Source organism: Varroa jacobsoni, unplaced genomic scaffold (genome assembly GCF_002532875.2).
Source record: "Varroa jacobsoni isolate VJ856 unplaced genomic scaffold, vjacob_1.0 contig02016, whole genome shotgun sequence".
Lineage (NCBI taxonomy): Eukaryota > Metazoa > Arthropoda > Arachnida > Mesostigmata > Varroidae > Varroa > Varroa jacobsoni.
Window position 1 is genome coordinate 30948 of NW_019214737.1, and position 21207 is coordinate 52154.

Sequence of the window (21207 nt, forward strand, 5' to 3'; positions counted from 1 at the left end):
TAATCCATACTAACGTGATTTCCATTTCAACAAAAAACTTCATCATGCTCGCCGCTTCCCTAACTGGGGCACGTGTGCCCCATTAACAGATGAGCAATAAAACGCAATACCAATTAAAAATGAGGGCTGGTTAAAGTCCATTTATACTAATAGAGTTGCTAGGGTCCGTCGCCACTAGCTATTTCAGTGAAGTCTCTTAAGAAAAATATTTAACATGCAATAAGAAAGTACCTGAACAAATATGCCTAAATTAACCGTAGAACAAGGCGCTTCTTTGACAGACTTCAAACGAACACACACGAGAGCTACATAAAGGTTAGCGCTGAAAGCTGCGCAGCAGTCAACGATGTTACTGCAGTTGGTCGACAGGCTGCAAGGCTTGTTGTTTATCTGTGACATATCTCGTATCCCTTCATTGAGAAATCAGGTGTGTCATTATATTACGAAACATTTATCCGGCAGTGAAGCGGTTTGTTTCTCCCTAATGGAGCATGACGTTTATTTCGATACAGCATTGTAGTGATTCAACGACCCGTATGTCAAATATCCTTAACGATAATTGGCAAACTATAGCTAAGACGGCTTAATGCAAAATCATCTCTAAATTATCAGCATTACAAGTGATAAACAGTTATTATCAGTACTATTATTAGATGGGCATTGGGTTAGTTTAACCTTATAACGAGATCACATAGTGCCTTTCGTCTTCTTTTCAACAGAACACAGCAAAGTCTTCGCAAAGATTGTGGAAAGATAAGCTAATAAAGCGAGCTTGTGATGACGTTTCGGCAACTTTGGAGAGTATCGGCTTGAATCAGTTCTGTCAATGGAAGCCAAACGGGACAAGCAACGACCCCAACGGCAGCGGACTGTTTCCTTAGGTCGCGCCACGTGCACCATGTTAATAGTGTTCAAGTGAATTTGAAATTTTTCGAAATTATGCGCTCAATACATGTCGGAGCCATGTTGTCTTCGAAAAATCACTCGATATTGAACATGTGTAAATGTTGAAGTCAGTTGAAGCAGATCAATCATCCTGCCGTTCGTCGAGCAATTGCCACATAAGCAGCTGTGACGGCAGCAAACGAATGATCAAATCAAAGTCGAAAATGGTTAGGTCGTTATGACGACGTATAGTAGGTAAAAATAGGATTATAAATGAAGATATCGGCAGTAGCTTAACTTTGTCACATAAGTACAGTCACAAAATTGTATGGACTTGAGCTCGATAAAGTTTAGTCTTTGATAAACAAAATATGCTTTTCTATGTCACTGCAGCTTGCTAGCTTATATGTTCCATTTAATACAGTGCATGACCATCGGCGTATTAGTCTGTCAATAACATAAGGACATGAAGTCTGAGAAAAATCTTTGACTAGTTGGCCGTCAGACAATTAGATGCCAACAAACATTAACTTAGCATGAGTAAGAAATTTTTATTTAGCTCAATTCAGGCATGATCTTGTAACAAGGATTAAAAAGATTCTTGCTAATGGAACTCCAGCTTATGCCTTCTAGCCTTAGCCAAGCTTTACTAAGCCCCTGAAGCCATAACACCGACGAACGGAAACATTTCCGCCGGTTATCAAGCTCCTCATTTGTCCTAAATTCATTATTTTTGCACTCGAAAACAGATTAATTATTATAAAAACTGTGACTATACCTATGAATTGTGAACACTTTTTACCGCTACGTCATGGCCTAGGTCTCATACACTATTTTTGTACGGAATTCATGAGGTCACATCGCGTATGAAATTATACCCAAAATGATAAGGGCCTATTGGGTTGGTCTGCTATTACCATTTGATGAGTTCGAACTTGCCAGTTATTTGCAAATGGCCATAACAGGACCTTTGGCAGCATGTTCAGCTAGCTTTATTTGAAAAGAGTTCTAATAAATTTTATTGATCATTTTTCCATTACATCATTGCTCCGCTGCTTAAAAGCTTGCTCGATAATGAATCATTGTTACAGTTAAACGATCTAGTCATTGCGGTTTACTTCGTAATCATATTGTAGCAGTCAATATTCTGAACGATGTAAGAACTATGAATTCCTAATTTGTTAGTCAGTAATGTTTGGGCTTGTCGACCCGGATCGACAAACTCATTTGCCCAACAATAGGAACAATAACCCATAATATGGTTAGGCTCATTTGAGGTTGTCCAATTTGAAAAGACTCCTCCGAATAGCTAATTAGCAACAAATGCTGTGTGACCGGCTGTTTCTACTGCATCTCAATCTAAAAGTTAAATACCATTATAGGACGAACTTACGCATGTACATTAAGGTATCGGACGTTTTGAACAATAACAAATATAAAGAAGATTTAATTTCAGCTAGGAATAGTTTAGGTAGCCGTAAAGTATCGAACTAGTATTTATAGCCGATTCACAAAGCGTACAAATAGGCTTTACCTTTAAAATTTGGCTATAAGCAACAAACCTTACGCCTCGACGCTGTCAAGAGAGTATTTTGTCGACCAATATAACATTTCTAATAGAACTCAGGAACGGTACGTCCCAAGGCTAAACAGAACGTCCTCAGCAGGCCTAATTGCGGAAACCTCGACGCTAGACGCTGTCTAAAGTTCGCTCGCATGCATGCATGCATGCATGCATTATGTACGCGCATGTGAAACGATGATTTTTCGTTTCTCTAACTGCCAAAAGGAAGAGGCTATTTATGTGTGACGTGTTGGTGGCAGTGTTATGGTGCCAACCATTGACTACTAACTTGAGTGTCTTCTCAAACACCGTTGTCCGGTAGATTTCTTCTTGATCAAGCCGAAGTGAAAAGTAGACATCTCTACCGGAATCCGCATTACAGCTGCCCTTTGGTGGTAAATTCTTTGCTTCGCCTGAAATAGTTAATATATAATGCGTTAAACATTAGCGCACGATTTTAAGTGCATCTAAATATCTGAACTGACCCAAAAATGGTGTGGTTTCGACAAGTTGAACATCATGACCGCTGACGTCACCCGAAAAACGGCACTATCAGAAGAACTGTCGTTACTGAAAGAGAGCATAACGTAATATATGTGCATATAACAGCGTTGTAACGAAGCACGCAACAACGCTTCGAATCAGTAGCGTAAAAGAAATTGCATCATAGGCTAGAAAACTCTTGCCTATGATTAAAAAAAAAAAAAAAAAAAAAGAAAGAAAAACCGTGCTATAAATAACAAACGATGGCGAGCAGTTACCAAGGTAAGATATTATCGTGTGTATTGTAAACTAACGTACGACTGTGTCGGCCAATCGTCTTGCCATCCCTAGTTGTACCGAAAAAAAAATCACTTACTTATCATTACTGTCTTCTAAGCTAGTAAAACACAAGTACTACTGATTATCAATGTCATTTTATCGGATAGAATCACAGTATATCTCAGATCTAATCGAGATTGCGACAAATTCAAAATACCTAGGCTCGTTGAGGTAGAATTTTCGCTGTTCGACTCGAACAGGTGAAATGTTTAATAAACTATAATTTGTTTTTTAATGTTTATAGTTATTGCCACTACTGCACCCGGTGTCCGCTTTATACAAACAAGAAAATCATGGGTTCAGTCTAGTCAGCTAGTAATTATGCCTATGTAAATAAGCTATTTCTCTATGTTTTCAAATTCTAGAATATAGAATAGAACAAATGTTTAAAATATTTCTTTTTTTTTTTGTTTCATGATCCTCTATTCTGAGCATATATCAGTATTATAATTAAAGTACAAGATAGGATTGAGTCGTGAATTCAAATTTTAAAGCGATTAACAGGAGTCGAAAATTATGTATATTTAAACCTGGTCATATTCAGCAGGTACCGCAAATGCTAGTTTACGCAATCTCATTGTGACATAATATGCAACAGAGGTTTACAGGACTCATTTCCACGAGGTCAAAACCACGATATCTATATAAAAATTAGCCAAATAGGTTTGTAAATTTAATGGGGCACTGCCGATCATATAATCTCGAACTTGACGAATATGTAAATAACTTAAGATTTTTAAGATAATTTTTCTTTAAGCACTAATATATTAGTAACGTATTAGTATAATATTATATTAAATTAAAACAGTTTGTCTATATTAAACCTCGCTGTTGCGATGTTTTCAAAACTTCTCTGCATAGGTTTGTCATAGGGAAATTTCGGAAGATTTTTAAAATCGGTTATAAAGTGTCTCACTTTATGAGAACTATTATGGCTTCGTTAAAGTCGATTTACAGTTGCTTGGGAAACTTTCACCATTATTCAATAGACTGGTACCACTAAAGAATGCCATAACTTCTATACCTAAAGGCTACTTAAACTAAAAACATACGTGATTTTTTAAACTGAAATTTCCATATAAAGTTTTAGAGGCCGTGCTCAACGCCTTTAAATAACAAATTGTAACGGTATCAGAGCTTTAATTTCCCGATGCACTCCTTTTTTCCTGACCAATCGGACAATGATTCCATGCACGAAGCTATGCTCAATCCACAATTTTCTGATCATCATTATATGACACTGTCTCATATGGACCGACAATTTTTACTTAAAACCTGAAGCAATCGAACATAAAAGACTGCTTGCTGCGTGCTAACTGGTTATTGCCTTTGTTCCCTAGCAATAGGAAAAGGGAGTAGACACATATCATGATAACCTGCTTCTAACTGACAACAATTTAATTTTTTAAAATAAGAAATTTTTTTAATTTTAATCAATGCTAGAAATCTACTGGTCCTGACACATAGCTTACTATGACAATTATAGAAAAAAAAATAGTGATTTTATTGTCATATTGCGAGCCCCGCCTAAAATATTCAGATATTTTTCGACCAGTTCACTTCCCAAAAATGTACGATAAGACTATTCTTTATTTAGAATAATGTCTCATACCGTACAACGAAACTTGAGCAGTAGCCTATAACGGAAATTCCAGACGATTTCGCCTAGAGTTAGGCCGAATCCGTAGCCTAAAAATGGCGATAACAAAGTATTACATATCGAGCTGAAAAGCAAAGCCTGAACGAGAAGATAACGGGACACAATCCACTTGCTATTGCAAGGCATTTCTACCTAGAGGCGGAGAGAATTGTATTTCTTCCATTTGGCGCTAAGTTGAACCATGAGCCGGCAATGACACAGTCGAGAAAAATCTAATTACTACCCTATGCTAGGGTATATAACGCTAGTAAAACACAACGAAAATTATCAGTTTATTTTATCTTATTGGTTTATTATATCTTATCGACAAAAAGAACAATCTTACGTTTATTAATTGTCTTAAGGTTATCCTATCAGTTTTGAGCTCAATGATCGTTTCACGTCTAACAATGAACAATAAGTGGTTATTCCTGGGGGTAGCTCATTGGAATGCTTTTGATCACATTAAGATCCCCGCGATACTCTAGTAACAACGCTTTTTTTTACTAGACTATAAAATAATGGACTTAGACGCGGGCTAAAAGCCCGGCCAGACACCGTTTTATTTTGTACTGAGAACCAGCCATCTTAAACAACAACAACAACATCGGACGTTGAACTGCGACTATTATTTTTCTCTAACAACAGCTCTGAAAAGAAAAGTTGAATTTTGAATAAAGATGCCGGTAACAGTGATGACGTTCGATCATAGATCAAATCTAGCATGCTCGAACCCACAATTATTGAAAAGCTTATTAAGAAAAGAAAAACATTATTATTATTATTTACTTATGATCAAACCTATGGCTGTTCGCGTGGCCGTATACGATAGCACCCAATAAACGTCAAGGTAGTATCCAGTAAATCTGCTGTAGTTGTCAGAAGAAGGCCGAACGGAGTATACATAACAGAGTAATCACAAACATCATATGGAAAGGAATCACTAATAAATACATAGGAATAGCTCAATTCTCCCATTGTCGAGTCACAACAGGTCATAGACGATTTACGCTCATGCTTGAGCAGCATAACAACTGTTTACGATGCCAAATAAATACTGGGCTTATACCTAAGTAGCTCAGAAAGGCCAACACCTATTTTCAGATTAACATGTCGTATTCATAGTCACCTCGACGCAGGCAGTAAGTACTCTTATCGACTGCATTGCTCCAGAACCGTTCAATTTGGCGACAAAAAGTTCATAATTTGAGCCCGTCAAGGTCATTCTGACCAACGAATACTAAAAGCGATAAAAAAAAGCAAGCAAAAAATAGCGTTCAGCGTCCTGTTCTTTTGTGGCAATGACTGCATACGTCAGTTGACATAGAACACTGAATGTATATCCTGAGAAAAAAGACACTTGGAGAAAAAAAAAACAGGTTTTTAGAGCTAATAACACAACGACGATACTCCCACACTACCAGAGCTATGGACGGTGGGCTCCGTCATTACTCTACTGAACAATTGGTTTAGCTAATTATAGCCTTTGTTGATAGCGTAACATAATTTATTAGCAAACGACTTTTCAGTATACATTGTTAGTAGACTTTACGACGCGGCTGAATTACAGACTAAGATGATCATCAGCATCATCCTCCCCTATTGCCCCCCCTGCTGCAGTTGTTGAAACTGCGCGTGACTGATTACCGCCAGTGGGTTCAGCTGACACCAACAGACCGTGATGAAGTTAAGGTTTTTTTTTGGCTGGTTGACTGGGTAGCTGAACAGTATCGACATCGTATAATGACGGTGGGTAATACCTCCTGTATATATGTACATGTGTAAATGTGAAATAAATCGACAATTACTAATCCATTGGTGACACTAGGAGAATCGCAGATTGGCTTTACAGCTTCCACAGGTCGAATTGAAGGTGGAGCGGTTAGGGTGGCCACACGCAAAACTGAGCGACGGGGGCTTTGTTCGCACGCCAGAGAGTAAACCAATGGATATTGCCCACGGTACCATGCATACACAACGGGCGTACGCTAAACCCGCTAAGGGAAGCAGACTGTAATCCTACAGGCCAGCTTGTCGCTAGCTTAGCCACGGCCCGCCGCTTAAGCAACCACTACTTAGGTATCAGATATAAAAACCAATATAGTCTACATACAATACATACATACAGCACGGCAATAGCGGTGCTGCTATTGCCAACCGAAGCAGCATGATATGGACTAGTTCAAAAGATGTGCTACCACTAAAGGAAAAGGTGCAGGTATGGTTGCGTCCTATTTATCTATCCATTCAGTAATATGTCACGCATACGCCTCTTCGTCACGCTGTTCGTTTACTTACTTCGGAGCTTACGTGTGATACAGTCATGCGACCTACTCATGCGGGGTGTATATAGACTACTCCGTATTTTCTATCAACAAAATGGCTGATTTTGAAGCGACTCGGGTCAGAAATACATACAGTAGCTAAGACCTCGTTTCATATTCCATCGAACATTCGTTCGACTATAAAGGGGCAAGCTGAACAGCCCATTTCTCTGTCACCTGCTTCAGAGGTACATTTCCAAACGTAAATTGAAAACAAATTTCGTTTTATAAAATGGATTATTATGTACTATATTACATAACCTTGTTGCGGCTGTATGAAGCAAGGTAAGATTGGTCCACATGGACCACCATATTTAGAGCATATATGAGACTAGATGTCGTCGATGGGTATTGAAGAAAGAAACTGAAAAAGCGAGTAGTCTCAAAATACAAGCTAGCTTAGTAGAAATACATGCACACATGTGTATATACATCAATTTAAACTAAGGGCATTGTGTTTTCACATTATGTAGTATATGTCGTTGGTGTCAACCGCCTATCGCTTTTATTATCACGTGGCATCGGCTGCACAATTATCAATGATTGGTACAATTTTTCTCCTACCTAACATGACGATAAACTGTTGAAAGCATCATCTGTTCAACCTATAGCCGGGAGTGTTTTTCGAAAAGAGCATTTTTTCTTCAATGATGAACCTTTTTTTTACAGCGAAACCATGAGAAGTTCGCATATATTCGGAGGGTGAGGATATATGAAGTTGTCGAAAAGTAACAGCTAGATGGCTTCGAAAGCGCATATCAAATATAAACAGTCAGTTAAACGTTGGTGTCAATCGAAAGTTGAGATCTGCCGGTAGTAAATGTGACAATGTTGCCAGGACGCCTTAAGACCTAGCGAATGAAGAGTCAAATTTTTGCTAATAATGATAAAGAGACAAATGTCTGCTTAGGCCTATACCAAATTTGTTCTGTTTATGGTCAGGGTGCGTCATCAAGGATGGTTCTGTCACTTTCGTTCTGGCAATTTCGGCTGTTCCTCGTAGTGGTCGAGCAATGACGGATAAAATTAATAAAATGATTACGAAGGTTGAGCAAGATCCACACATGAATAGCTATGAAAGACAGCTGAACAGTTTTAAATCATTTGAAGAAAAAGCGCCATGTTTGGGTGCCACGCGAATAGACGCGAAAGAATTGACGGTCGTGTTTTCATTTCCGAAACTCTACGGAACCCAACGAAATCAAGCCACTTTAAAAGCAGTTGATCACCAACGATGAAAAGGGACCCACATAATGACAATATTGCGCAAATAAAGAAAAAGCTTCACAATCCGTCACAAAGCCTAAAGTATTGCCAAAGAAGTTGATGCTATGTGTTAGGTGAAATTAGAAAGGAATCATATACTATGAGTTGCTGTCACCTGGCAAAACGATGGATCCTACTGTGAATAATTAACAAGCTTACAACACGTCAATGCAAAATTGAAGAATCGATCCTAGAGAACGTAAAAGGCGTCGCATTTTATTATGACAACGCCGGATCAGATACATCTAGGTTACCCGGCAGACATTGAAACAGCTCAAATAGATATGATTTCACCGTTTAGTCCAGACTTTGCGTCATCAGACGATAATCTGTTAACGATTTTTTGCCCGGAAACGACAGAGTCCCACAGTGATGGAATAGATGGGGATAAAAAAATGGCAAGAGGTAATTTAGCGCATACTTAAATTAAAATATTGTTTTGAAATATAAAAATATTTGTTTCTACTTTAGCAAAAATGCCCATACTGAATCATATATATGTAGGCAATCTTCTCAAGCTGATGTTAAGACGATCTCTAGCGAACTGATTATAGCAGTCCTATTAGGTCGGTCGCAAAGTAATTCAGAAAACTTTCTATTATTATTATTACTTCTATATTTTGTTTTCCTCCGGACTATCCTGTGTTTACCTTTTGCCTGAGTTCGTTTGCTTTGTTGTTTAGCGCGATGAAATCATGAACCGGAAACGTTGTGAATTCGTCGACATGGTCTCCTCCGAGAAAATATGGAGATAGAAAGACGACTGTCGCCCAAAAGATCAAGGGTAAGCACATTTATCGAAATTGATTTACGCAATCCGGAATTGAAGATCCTTATATTAACCCTAAACGGTGCGTGTGTCGGACAGCTGCATGAAAGGAATAACAATAAACTGTGGGTACTATTGCTTGCAAATTCGGCGAGCTACTTCTAGAGCTTGCCACCACTGTCATAAGACTCTTACATCTACCGGGGTCAATATGGGTCCCTGTGGTAGCTTATTAGGTAACGTATTTGTCGGCTAATTCCAGGTTCGAACGCCGGTGTATACATACTTCGTTTTGTGCCGGAAGTCAACCATCTGATGGAATACCCAATGGCGATACCGGACGTAAAAACTCGAAGCATAGAGGGTCTATATGGGACAAATTAAAGTGGCTTCTGCATGAACTCAGTGTCAGCCGACTGACCGCACGCATAGAAAATACGTTACTTCTACATCATGAATAAATAAGGAATCTTCTGAATACTAATGAAATAAGGAACACCTCTTTATAACCCTAATTAAATCTCCGATAAGTCTGAGCGTCGAAAATCGATGGGATAGACAACCGACGGTTTAATGAGACTTGAAATGGATGCTTTACTATGAATTTGGTGGTAAGTTCTCGGGATAGATTTATTTGGAACAACACATGCTTATTGAGATACCCACGTGCTGGTTCCGTTGCTGTTGAAACTTAAAATGATTATGCCTGCTCGTCACATGTTTTAAAAAAAGGAGTATAAAGAGTCTGGGGAGACAAAGGACAACGCAAAATTACTTGTGGTAGCAGGACAATATTCAACTCGAAGGCTCTTTCACGACCCGGAAGAGTCTGACAGAGCTTAGAAGGAAATTTCGCTACATCCGGTCTATAGCGATCTAGTTCTTGCTTTATCGTATTACAGCTGTTCGGATCCATGCAGCGCGGCTTGGAAGACAGGCGATACAAAACATGAAGCAGACGTCCGAAAAGAGGTCTATGAATGAATGCGGTCTTCGTTACCCTAAAAATCAATTTATTGCCCAAATGGCGAAAAAAGTTGAGTTATTTCAGTGAGCGATGTTGACTCTTTTCCAAAATGTCTTCCATTACTTTAAATGACTTGAAAGAAGAAACTTCTCGACCGAACCGCTATCGAAGACAACAGAAATATCTCTGAGGTCACGCTATACAACTACATGGACCGTTAAGTTTATTTCGCATAAAAGATAATGTTTCGTTTGAGTGGAAACGAGAAAACAAATCTGTGGTAAAAAGAAGGACGTTCTAGCGTATGTTCTCATTTCAATTTTTCGTTTTGCTAGAAATACCCATTCAATGTAAACGTGTCTCTAAGGATCGATAGGCTGCCTTTTGTTGGCGCGTGTCAATGAATACTTCTTTGGATTGTCGCCATATGTATCACAAAATAACACGGATATTTTCAGACATTTGAGTATTAATACAAACGTAGATTAAACAGGGCGACGACTAAAGCTGGTTTAGACTGCGGTTATCATCGTGCCCGTGCGATGATACTTTGTTTGCCTACTAAACTCAAATGTCACGTGGTCAAAATTCGAAATCGGGGGTAGGTACACCTTGTTTCGTGCCGAGAGTCAACCGTCTGAAACAGTGCTCAACGGCAGTAGAAACGTAGAATTCGAAACATTTAAACCATGATTATGCGGTTGCATCGGATAGTCTGCGATGACGGTGTTTAAGGGAACGTGCAGAAAAAAAAAAGTTCATAGAATCGGATTAAGTAAAGGACGAAAACTTCTAACATATTTTGCCAGAAGCAAATAATGAATTTTCACACTCGGATTATAAGCTTCTCTACCAAAAAAACATCACTCTGAAGAATATCCGTCAGAGTTCATCTTGCCGGTTATGCCGGACTGTTATTACGTTTATACTGCGTGAACTGCCCTCTCCTATACGGGTTTATTATCGCGTCGCTATTGTTCTTGTCTGCGCATCGCATTCGCTATTGCAAAGCTCGTTCAAGCACACGATCGTTCAAATACTATTAAATAAAATCGAACACGCTTTACTCACCAAAGATCACGGCCAACTTCTCGATCGTTCGAACTTGGTCACTCGCTGGCCACGCCATTGCCGCCATCTCATAATAACACACACATGCGTATACTATGTTACGGCCGACGCTCAATGATCGCGAACGCACTATACCACTGCACGTACTCCATATTCCAGAATCGGCTAGTAAACACAGTTATAGTATGTTAATACAGAATAAAAATATAATCGTCATTAGTCGCGTCATCGTGACGGTACTGCCATAGTCGGCCCCACTTGCAACTATCAACGGTGAACCAGCGTCATCGTATCGAGCTTCGTCTATTTCTGTTATCTTGCTGCTATTCTCTTTCGTTTGAAGTTCCTGCTAGCCCTTGTATTTAATGGTGCTATTAGCGGCTCCGCTGGGGCTGTTGCCTCCCCCCCCCCCCGGCTTCCTTTGGCCACACTGGCAATCTTTACATGTTCCTCGATGGATTTCAGCGTCGGCATCGGCCCGCAACGAGTGAACCATTCAACACCATCGAGTTCAACTCACTCGATCCATTCTACTGTGCAACGCGGGTGGTACAGTAGGAACAGCAGTAGACGCGCAACCCGCGACGACGACCGTCAGTGCCGCCTCCACTCCAGCAACGGCAATAATAGAGTAGTCTGAACTGACAAAGCGGTAGTGGTAAAGCAGCGATAGCCAACAGCAGCAGCAGCAGCCGCCGTAGAAGTAGCGGCAAACCGACGGACCTGCAACTACTCTAGGCCGACAGAGCGAGCGATGATAGACCGATCAAACAAGCGAACCTCTTCGTTCCACTCACTATGCGGCGCTCCACGGTACTCTACATCAATCGACCGCTGTTGATGCGACTACCGCTGCTGCTGCTGCTGCTGCGGCTCTTTCATAGAGCAACCGGCCGCTTGGCTAGCCCAGTTACAGACGACGTATGGCTGGCGGACGGATAAACGAACTGCGGACTGGGGCAGGCTGCCGCGCAGACGCACAAACAGACAAGAGCTAGAAAACAGGCAGCAGGCCAGTAATGCAGGGAACAGATGTGCGTGTGTGTGTGTGTGTCTGTCTGTGTGTGTGTGTGCGTGCGTGCGCGCGCGTGTATGAATCTGTATGTGCGAACTTGTGTGACTGTGGCAAAGTTGGAGAACACAGTGTCGAAACACTGGAGGACACTCAGCGAATGAAACAACAACTTTACTTTCGACACGCTGGCATGAATGGTGTTGCTACACGCTGGAACACGGACGGTAGAGGCACAATCGTCACCAAGTGATTGACTGAGCTGGCGGGCGGCCAGGCAGGCAGGGGACGGCCAGACGGGGGACGGATGGAGGTCCCGAGGGACGGACACACTATCCTCTTGCGTGTGCCTGGCAGTAAACTCGTTGACTAACAGGCTGAACCACTTTCACGCACTGACCTATACCAACTGGGAATCTCCGCTAGCAGGGCTCATCGTAACAGCTATGCTTTCAACAACTGCAGTGGCAAACGAAGCGCCGAACAGGTTTTCGCTTGTGCTCTCTGGAACCGTGTCTACTTGACACTTTGTATAACAACCCCCAATATCAACACCTCGATTGATCGATTGGCTCTTACCATCGATTTATGGCGACTGCTCCCCGCCGTAACCAGAACGCTTGTACTAATAGGTAACTGTGTAACGGGTAAAAAGGCTAAGTAGATCTACGACGCGTTCACCAGCAGTTATAGTAGTAGCTTGCGTTCATTTTGCTTTTGCCGATTTCAATTGGCTGACTAACGTTCTGTACTAGCGTTACTGCTCCAGTTGCTGCTACCACCAAAGACCGACTCCAACATCTGCCGCAATATCATACGCTCGTCACTTCTAATCGTAGCCGACTGCAACTAATACCTAACCGGCGATATTATTGTCCCGCCTCCCCACTGTTCGGCTCACTACCGTTGCGTTCACTCACGATATTGTCGTTGTTCCTATTGCTATTGAAGATGACGACGCGTATGACGCTTACCAAGCATCTCAGTTGTAGTACAGCCCGTCGGCAACTACAATACAGTGTAACTGGGGTGGCGGCGGAGGGGCAGATATCGACTCAGGCGACAGATGCACGAACGATGCGAGGCGTTCGACGCGTCGACGGCGGCAAGGAGTCGTTATGTGGGATACACCGAACGGCCGATCAACTGACAACGGCTTCGCTACTAGTGGTACTCGAGTGATAACAGTTGGCGTTACGTTAGTTAGCTAGCTAGCTAGCTAGATTCGCTCCATAACCCCCGTCCGTTTGTTTCGATCATGTCGGATTCAGTTGCAATCGGATTGGTTTCCGATTATTCATTCGTCACGACAGCTGTTGTTGATTGACCTGTTTAATTACATCGAGAAGATCATTCGGTACCCAATGAACGGCAAGAATCGTAGGCTCTTTGTCAGGTCACAGGCGTATTCCGCTTTGTATCAATCATTTAACAACTAAATCTGTTTACGGTTAACGATATATCACTGCCGCAGTCGATCGAAGCACTGGGACAAACACGACGAAATTCCAACATCGCAATGGCGGTTAGAGACGACGGCCTTGTTATGGCCACAACCGCTGGAGTTCCCCTCACTTCTCGAACTCCTCGTAGTCGTATTCGGCCCGTGCGTCAACTCAAGATAGACAACGCGTCAGCGTTCAGACGACTGTACACAGTCGTACGATAAAAACAACGATTTGTCGTACGTATCACCGCCGCAGTTCAATCATAATGTTTCCGCTGTTGCTTGATGCACACGCCAAAGTTAACAATACTGCACCACTGATCATCAGAGAGGATAAACAGCGTTAACTAAAGTGCGGGTAACGTTCACTGAAGCCAGGTCGTAATATCAATTGACAAAACGTTCTCTCATCGCCACTGTCTGTTCGCTTGATCTGCATTCATTAATGTTATCTCTGTCTTTACTAGTTGTTGTGTTCGTTATTCCGTTCTATTCCGGCGCCGTGTGTACGCACTTTTACGCTCAGACGCACAAGCAAACAGACGATTTCGCCTCCCCGGTTCGCCGTTCCCTTGCTCTTCTCTCGATTGTCTTCTCCTTTTTTTTTTTCTCTAGATCAGCAGGATTTCGTCATCTGATTTCACTTCACTGCCGACAAACCAACGTCGCTAACCACCGCTGCGAGAAACGTCCATCTGCCTTTGATCAAATGGCAACAGCACGACGGCCAATACCGGGGCGGCGGTACCCGATCACACCCGCTGTGAGCTGCTGCGACTTTTGCTTATGGGGCGACACCCTGTTGCTATACGCTACCGGCGCTGTCGTAGCATACAGCACGACAATCGGCGCTGCTGCTGCTGCTGCTGCCGCCGCTACGGTTATGTTGTGGTTACCCGCCGCGGCGGCGACGGGACAGTAGCAGCAGCGACAGCTATTGCTTGCCCGCTGCCAATACTCCCGCCGACGAGCAGCCCAACATCAACCGGTCACCACTCGCCCCGAACTGTTACGGCGCCAGCTGCTGCTGCTGCTGCTCTTAGTTCTAGCGCAGCTCGGCTCGGTTGGCTAGGACACGACAGCGGCGGCGTCAGAGTAAGCGCTCCTTTCTATTTGCTGCCCATCATCGCTAGCCCAAATGCTGCTTTTGCTAGCTGGTCGCCCATGTTTTTGTTTACTAATAACACAGCGGCTCGCGGAAAAGGGAAAGGCTCGCACCGTCGACTCGCAACTTCCCAGCAGCGCCACACCACAACGCCAGCATGAACCACGGCCGTAGCAGTAACAGCAGCACCAGCACCACCACCACCACCACAGAACAGAATAGAATAGAATAGAACAGGAATAAGTGCAACAGCAGCGGATGGCAGCAGCGCACGAGATACGACTGCTGCTGCCGTCGCTCCTGCTAGCGCGTGGCGGCCGAAACTGGATGGGTGAGTGAACCAGTGGGGTGAGTGAGTGAGTGAGTGAGTGAGTGAGTGAGTGAGCGAGCGAGCGAGCGAGCGAGTGAATGAGTGAGTGAGTGAGAGAGTGCGTGAGTGTGTGAGTGAGTGGGTGAGTGAGTGAAGACGTGCGTCTGCATGCGTGCGTGTGTGTGAGTGAGTGTGTGTATGTGAGTGTGTGTGTGTATAGGTGGGTGGCTGGGTGGGTGTGAGTGTGTGTGTGTGTGTGTGTGTCGTGCGACTACTGCTACAGTGAATACAGACGGCGACGAGTACGCTTCTGTTGCTGCTCGATCGGTGAGTCTGCATTGGCAGCAATGGTCCAGCGGGGCGGACAGCCCCCCTACACTTCTCGGGAGTTGCTTACAACGGGTGGAAGTCGTTTCGTTTGTGGCGCGCCTCCTCGAGAGCAGTAGGCAGAGGTGATAACGGCGTCAGCGGCGGTCGGCAGCAGTAGGCGTGCCTCTTACTTCTTCCTGAACCACAATCATGTCGACGACGACGACGACGACGACAACAACAACACGGCGACTGGTAGTAGACGAAGTATTATTAGCTGCTGACGAACTAATGAACGATCGACCGATCAAAGCGACCCCTGTCGTTCGATCGACGGCGCCAATTTCGAACCGAATTATTTGTTGATTGGCACTCACTGACGTGTGCGCATTCAGTGTGACAATTGGGTTGGCAGGTAATAACAGGCGGCCAGATAGAGTTTCGTTACGATTTAGATTCACGACGACTACGTGGGAGCATCAATAGAAGCACAGAACTGTTAATGTCGTCAAGCGTTTTGAAGCAGACAGAAATTTTAAAACGAAGCGCGGCAGACAGAAAACGATCGTGAATAGTTTTAAGTAGCGGGGAATTTCACGTGTGGAGAATGATGAAAGCGACAATTTATTTTCGTGTCAGAAACAGCGTTGCTTCTTGTACAACGCGTTGACGGAGCCGTAACGAAGTGTGACGACCGAAGCGTGCGGCAATAAGCCCACAAAAACAAACGCAAAGAAATGAGAAAGCTGACTCTGCTGGGCCGATCTCCCGGCTCGGTTGTTTCACAATCCCTAACTCTGGAACCATCTTGGAAAATGTTATGCAAGCGAAATAAAGCGAGTACGCTTGATTTAGTTACCAACCAGCCGCGATCTATTTATGCTTATCTGGCTTTGTGTCATGGCGTTCTTGATCCAATTCAAATAAATGTTCCACAAATATATAAACCCAAAAAACTGCATCAGTCTAATGAGACTGGGGCCGATGGTGAGCTAGGTGACAATACCATGAAATATAACTTTCATATAGCGTAGACAAAATCGTCCAAAAAAAAAACAACGTCGACACGAAGATACTGTGAGCAATGCTGTATAAATCTAAATAACTTCGAAAAGGTCAAGTATCTTTTCGGAAGTAGCATCTTTACTGTAACCATATTTCTCGATGACAAAAGTGTCCATGATAAATGCGGACGAACAGATAGGATCTCCAAAAACCGTTGTAATTTAGCGCTGTCAGCTAGTAATGCTTATCAGGTTGCTCGGGAAGAACGCGGAGGGAGGAGAAGTGGACTATCGTAACGCAATAAAGAGAATCATAGACTTACACATTCTGACTATTACGTATCGAGCATATGCTACGTCGAAACGGGAAACAGCTAGCTTCAATTATAGGAAAGATTGATAACTAGCGGAAATGTTGCTCGGCCTCGATCTGATAATAGATTATCAGTTCACAGAGCTGTTTATTACATAACTACATACAAATAGGAAGGAATAGACTTTTTTTTTTTTTTTTTTGGTACAAGATGGACCCACGGGCTTTGTCGTTAATTTAAATATCTCATTGCCCTTATCCTGCTATACCTATTGCACTGCTTGTTTACAGTTATTGCGTTTTCCTGCTAATACGTTTGAACGATTCTCTTACCTAACCGCAGTTCATTCTCTAAATTATTCGAAGGTCAACGAGTAAGTGATAAATTTAATCTTACAATAGTATCATTTTTCTACTTAGCGAGCCGTCACTGTGATAGAATTATCCTAACACCGTCCTGGGCTGAACGACCACCCAGCGTAGCCTAATCTCTAGGTTCTTTTCAATTATTCGGCTGCACTAATCCCGTTAATTTACTAAATAGGTCTCGTTTTTTTTTTTTGTTATACATTATTTACATATTTATTACTTGTCTGTACATTATTGCAATCGATTTGTTTTTTGCTGTGCAACGTCCGCCGTTTTCACTATAGATGACTTTGCTGTCACGCTGCCTACATATTTCCCCTTACGAAACAAGTAACTTCGAGTACAAAATTTTCAAAATTATTTTTTTTTGAAAGGAAGTAAGAAAGAATCCTGGACCTTACGCAACGGTCCTGTCCTTCCCTGTTTAATGCAAAGTCTAGCTAAGGTCTAGACAAACTGACTTACCTGAACTTAATACAGGTTTATGTAGGGTTAGATGTCTGAAATGTTATGTTGGCTATGAATTCCTGTATCTAATGCTCTGTTGTGTCTTGAAATTGACAAACATTTCAAAAATCACCATTTACCCCTCAGTCGCAAAATGTGATAATAATAATAATAATAATAAAAGATTTCACTTGTAGAGTTTCTTAGGTTCCACCTCTGAGACTTGGAAGAACAAAGAGATTTTATGATGTTAATTCTTTAGAAATTATTAAGCGTTACTGAGCGAGTGCTTTAAAAAGGATTACACACGCCTATAATAAGCAGAAAAATTCAAGCGATGCAGCTTGTAGAATATGCAAATAACAAATTTCTTCGGTGATCATTTTGTCTTTCTCGAAAAACGCGATAGCGTGGCGTATTTTTCATTAGAGACAAAAATAACCATACATTTTAGCCAGAAACTTGATTTTACCCACAACAGGCGCATACTTTGAACCATAAACTAGCCAATTACCACTTCGGTACATAATTTTTTTTATCCAGGGTTCGCATTTTCTCTTCAGAGAAGAGTCGAAAGTGACCTATTGCTTCATTTTTAAAAGTACTAGTCTCATGTAAATAAATCTCAATATTTTGGCACTTTGGTTAATTTTTCCGTATGACGTATAATTGAGGTATTCATTAATGATCCGTGACATGGTGCTTGTGCTTATACGGAAAGTTTTCGCAAAAAAATCTGATTGAAATAAAAGGATGATCGGAAGTTTTGATGGAGATTCGTCCAATACGAATAGAAAACTAGACAATGGCTGATCTTCGTTCGAATTTTAAAAACGATGAACTACTTTTAATCGTGAATACGAGTTTAGTTAGATTCTGCTTGACACAAGTTTTCATCTAGTGGTAACTTGGACTGCCAAGCGAAAAAGGCCAACGATGGCTGCTTTACGTGTCGCCAACGATACGTACTACACAAACAGTTTTAATAAACTAAAAGTAATTCTTTGTTGATAACTATTATGGGTTTCAAATGAACGCGTTTGTGATATTACGAATTTTAGACTATTTCGAAACAAATTCACAGGAGTCCCAATTTGGTTAATGCATTTTTGTAATTTTTTTAGGTTTTTAGTAGGAAAAGATTTCTTTAGCATAACGAAAATAGTATAACGAAGATGCGTTCTGTCAATAAATCGATTAGATCCATCAAAATCTAAGGACATTATTTTAAAAAATTTGAATGTTTAATATTTTTGTTTGAATTTCACTCATAGATGGAGAATTCACCGTCAATTCAGCAGAACTCGTTATAGCTCTTATATATAAGAGTAATAGCTAAAGGAGAGTTTAAAAAAAAAAAAAGTTTTTTTGATTATGTGCCAAAAAAAAGAATAAATAAATAAATAAAGCTACAGAAGTAAATGAAGGCCACCACAAAATTTATCACGTACAGACACGTACTATAGACATGCACAATGAGATCGTATAATCTTCGGCTACGAAAACCGTCCCCTTCAAGGAATACAGGTGCGCTCTGCTGATAAAAGTGATATCTTTTTTTATATTTGTTAGATGTTACAAAGTGTTTGGTCATAATAAGACTCTTGAGTTGTGCTCACAATACTTCGATTATTTACAATCAAGATTAAGGAAAGGGCATAAGGGATGGGCAATTATAATAGCCCGTTGGTTCTTAAGTAAAGCGATCTTCAGTAAGCTAAGAAATATATACGACGACTTCAATAAATCTCAAATATTAAAACTTTCTGGGTTTCTCTCAGTATGTTATATGGGTGTTGAGAAAATTTCCCGTAGATCTCTACGCGCGATCGACCTTCTCATTACCGCAATATCGAAATAGTTCTACGTCTTCATATCTGCAGACATTATTTACGTACGTTTGCCCATTTTCACGTCTGACGTAATAGAGATAGATAGAATATTGGGTCTAATATGTATGGGCCATTGTTGCACTTGAAAATAGTTTGTTTCTAAATATATCCAGTGAAGATGGCGGAGCGATAACAAAGCCTACCAAAAGCCGTTTAAACTTGCTGGGAATCAAAGATCCTCTTAGCGCAGATCGTTTATAGCCTAGCTAATTGGGTTAGATCTAAGTTATAAAGCAAGATGTCAAAACAAGCTTTTGGACAACCAGAATAATGGCTAATTTGGAAAGAATGAGCCCCTGCTATGAATCGTTGTTGTGACTGATTCGTAACAATTATTCAGTGTATATTTTTTTTTAGTCTATATAGCATCGCAGAGACACTTTTTTTCTAAATAACATTTCTGCTCAGAAATTTTTTTTGAGATATTAATGCATTGTTATTTCCAATTCAAGTTTTCTGAATGTTGCTTGGTGAGGACAACATATAAGGGAGGTCACATAAGGGCTATAAGTCACATAAGCGAAACTAAAAATTATGGCTACCAACATATGAGTATTTTTCAAATATAGCCTAGATTCGTTTGGCCTTTGAGGCGTCCACCCATCTGCCTGCCCACTCATTAGCTACTATGGTTTTTTTCTCGTATGTCAAGGCTTACTATTGATGTTCAAGCACTTGATAATGGAAGCAAATATGTATGATCTGTGTGCTTGTAATGAAAAATTCCGTAGCAAGTAGCTTCAAAAGCTTTTAGCCAAGTTAAAATTGAGTTTGCATCAACTGAAAACGTGATACACTCGTCGTTGTTGAACACGCCATGTTGAAATAATTATTTTCGGCACGGAACAAAAGCTGTTGTTTCTCATGAGCATACGCGTTATTGCGGTTTCTGAGAGGCGGATTAAAATGGCAATAGTTGTCTCGTTGAAACCTTCTGATAGCTTTTCTTTGACATGTATGAGATGATCTGAGATGACTTCCACATGACTTGTAACATAAAAAAAATAGTTTCTAGTTCGCTATAGAGCTAAACTGAAAGCGTGGAGCAGTGAGCTTTCCATTAACAAATGCTTCTATTAAAGCGTTGGAATCAGCAGGTAATTACGTCTTACAATTTTTTTTATGTGTGCATCTGGAAAAAAGTGAAGATTGATATTGACCAAGCATGAACAAAATTTAATATTGGAATCCCAGCGCTAACCTGAAGTGGTTTAAGCATATGGCACGCCATTGAAATGTGGGCGTCAGGCCTATCTTATTAAAATATCGCATATAATAATCTTATACTAAAACGCGTTAGCTTTTGCAAAATAGCACTCATTTTCAGTTCCTCTTTCATTTTTTTTTCAACGTGATCTTGGAGAACCTAAACTTATACGGTTCGTGGCGCAATACTCAAATTAAAAGCAGCAGTTACTATCGTTGGATTTTAGCTGTCTTATACACAGGTAATTGGCGTACTATATGAAGCATATATTGCTGGTTATCCCCGACAAAACCAGACAGTCGTGTTGAGGAAACCTGCAGAAGTCCAACTCAAGCACTAGCGGGCAATAACTCCGACTTGTCTCATCGTCTACACAACAATGCCTATCGAGAGTTTGTGATCTGTCTATTGGAACATCACGTAGAAAATATATCTGCAGACTTACTAGGTAGTACTAATGTTTTTTTTCAAGTAGATTTAGGGAA

The 21207-nt window shown here is 41.2% G+C and overlaps 1 protein-coding gene across 2 annotated transcripts in view; it reads right to left on the reverse strand.

The window, feature by feature from the left end:
* RasGAP1 (Ras GTPase activating protein 1) overlaps positions 1-16840 on the reverse strand; it is a 47202-nt gene extending 30362 nt beyond the window's left edge. The window contains exons 1-2 of one of the 2 annotated variants that reach the window (XM_022853720.2): positions 11308-16829; positions 2739-2862 (exon numbers count right to left, since the gene is read on the reverse strand). In XM_022853720.2, the coding sequence (XP_022709455.1) occupies positions 2739-2862; positions 11308-11374 (191 nt within the window). In that variant the 5' untranslated portion in view covers positions 11375-16829. Of the gene's footprint in view, positions 1-2738; positions 2863-11307 lie in introns of both variants that reach the window. The other variant, XM_022853721.2, reaches the window with a different exon arrangement.
* Positions 16841-21207: the final 4367 nt, after the last annotated feature.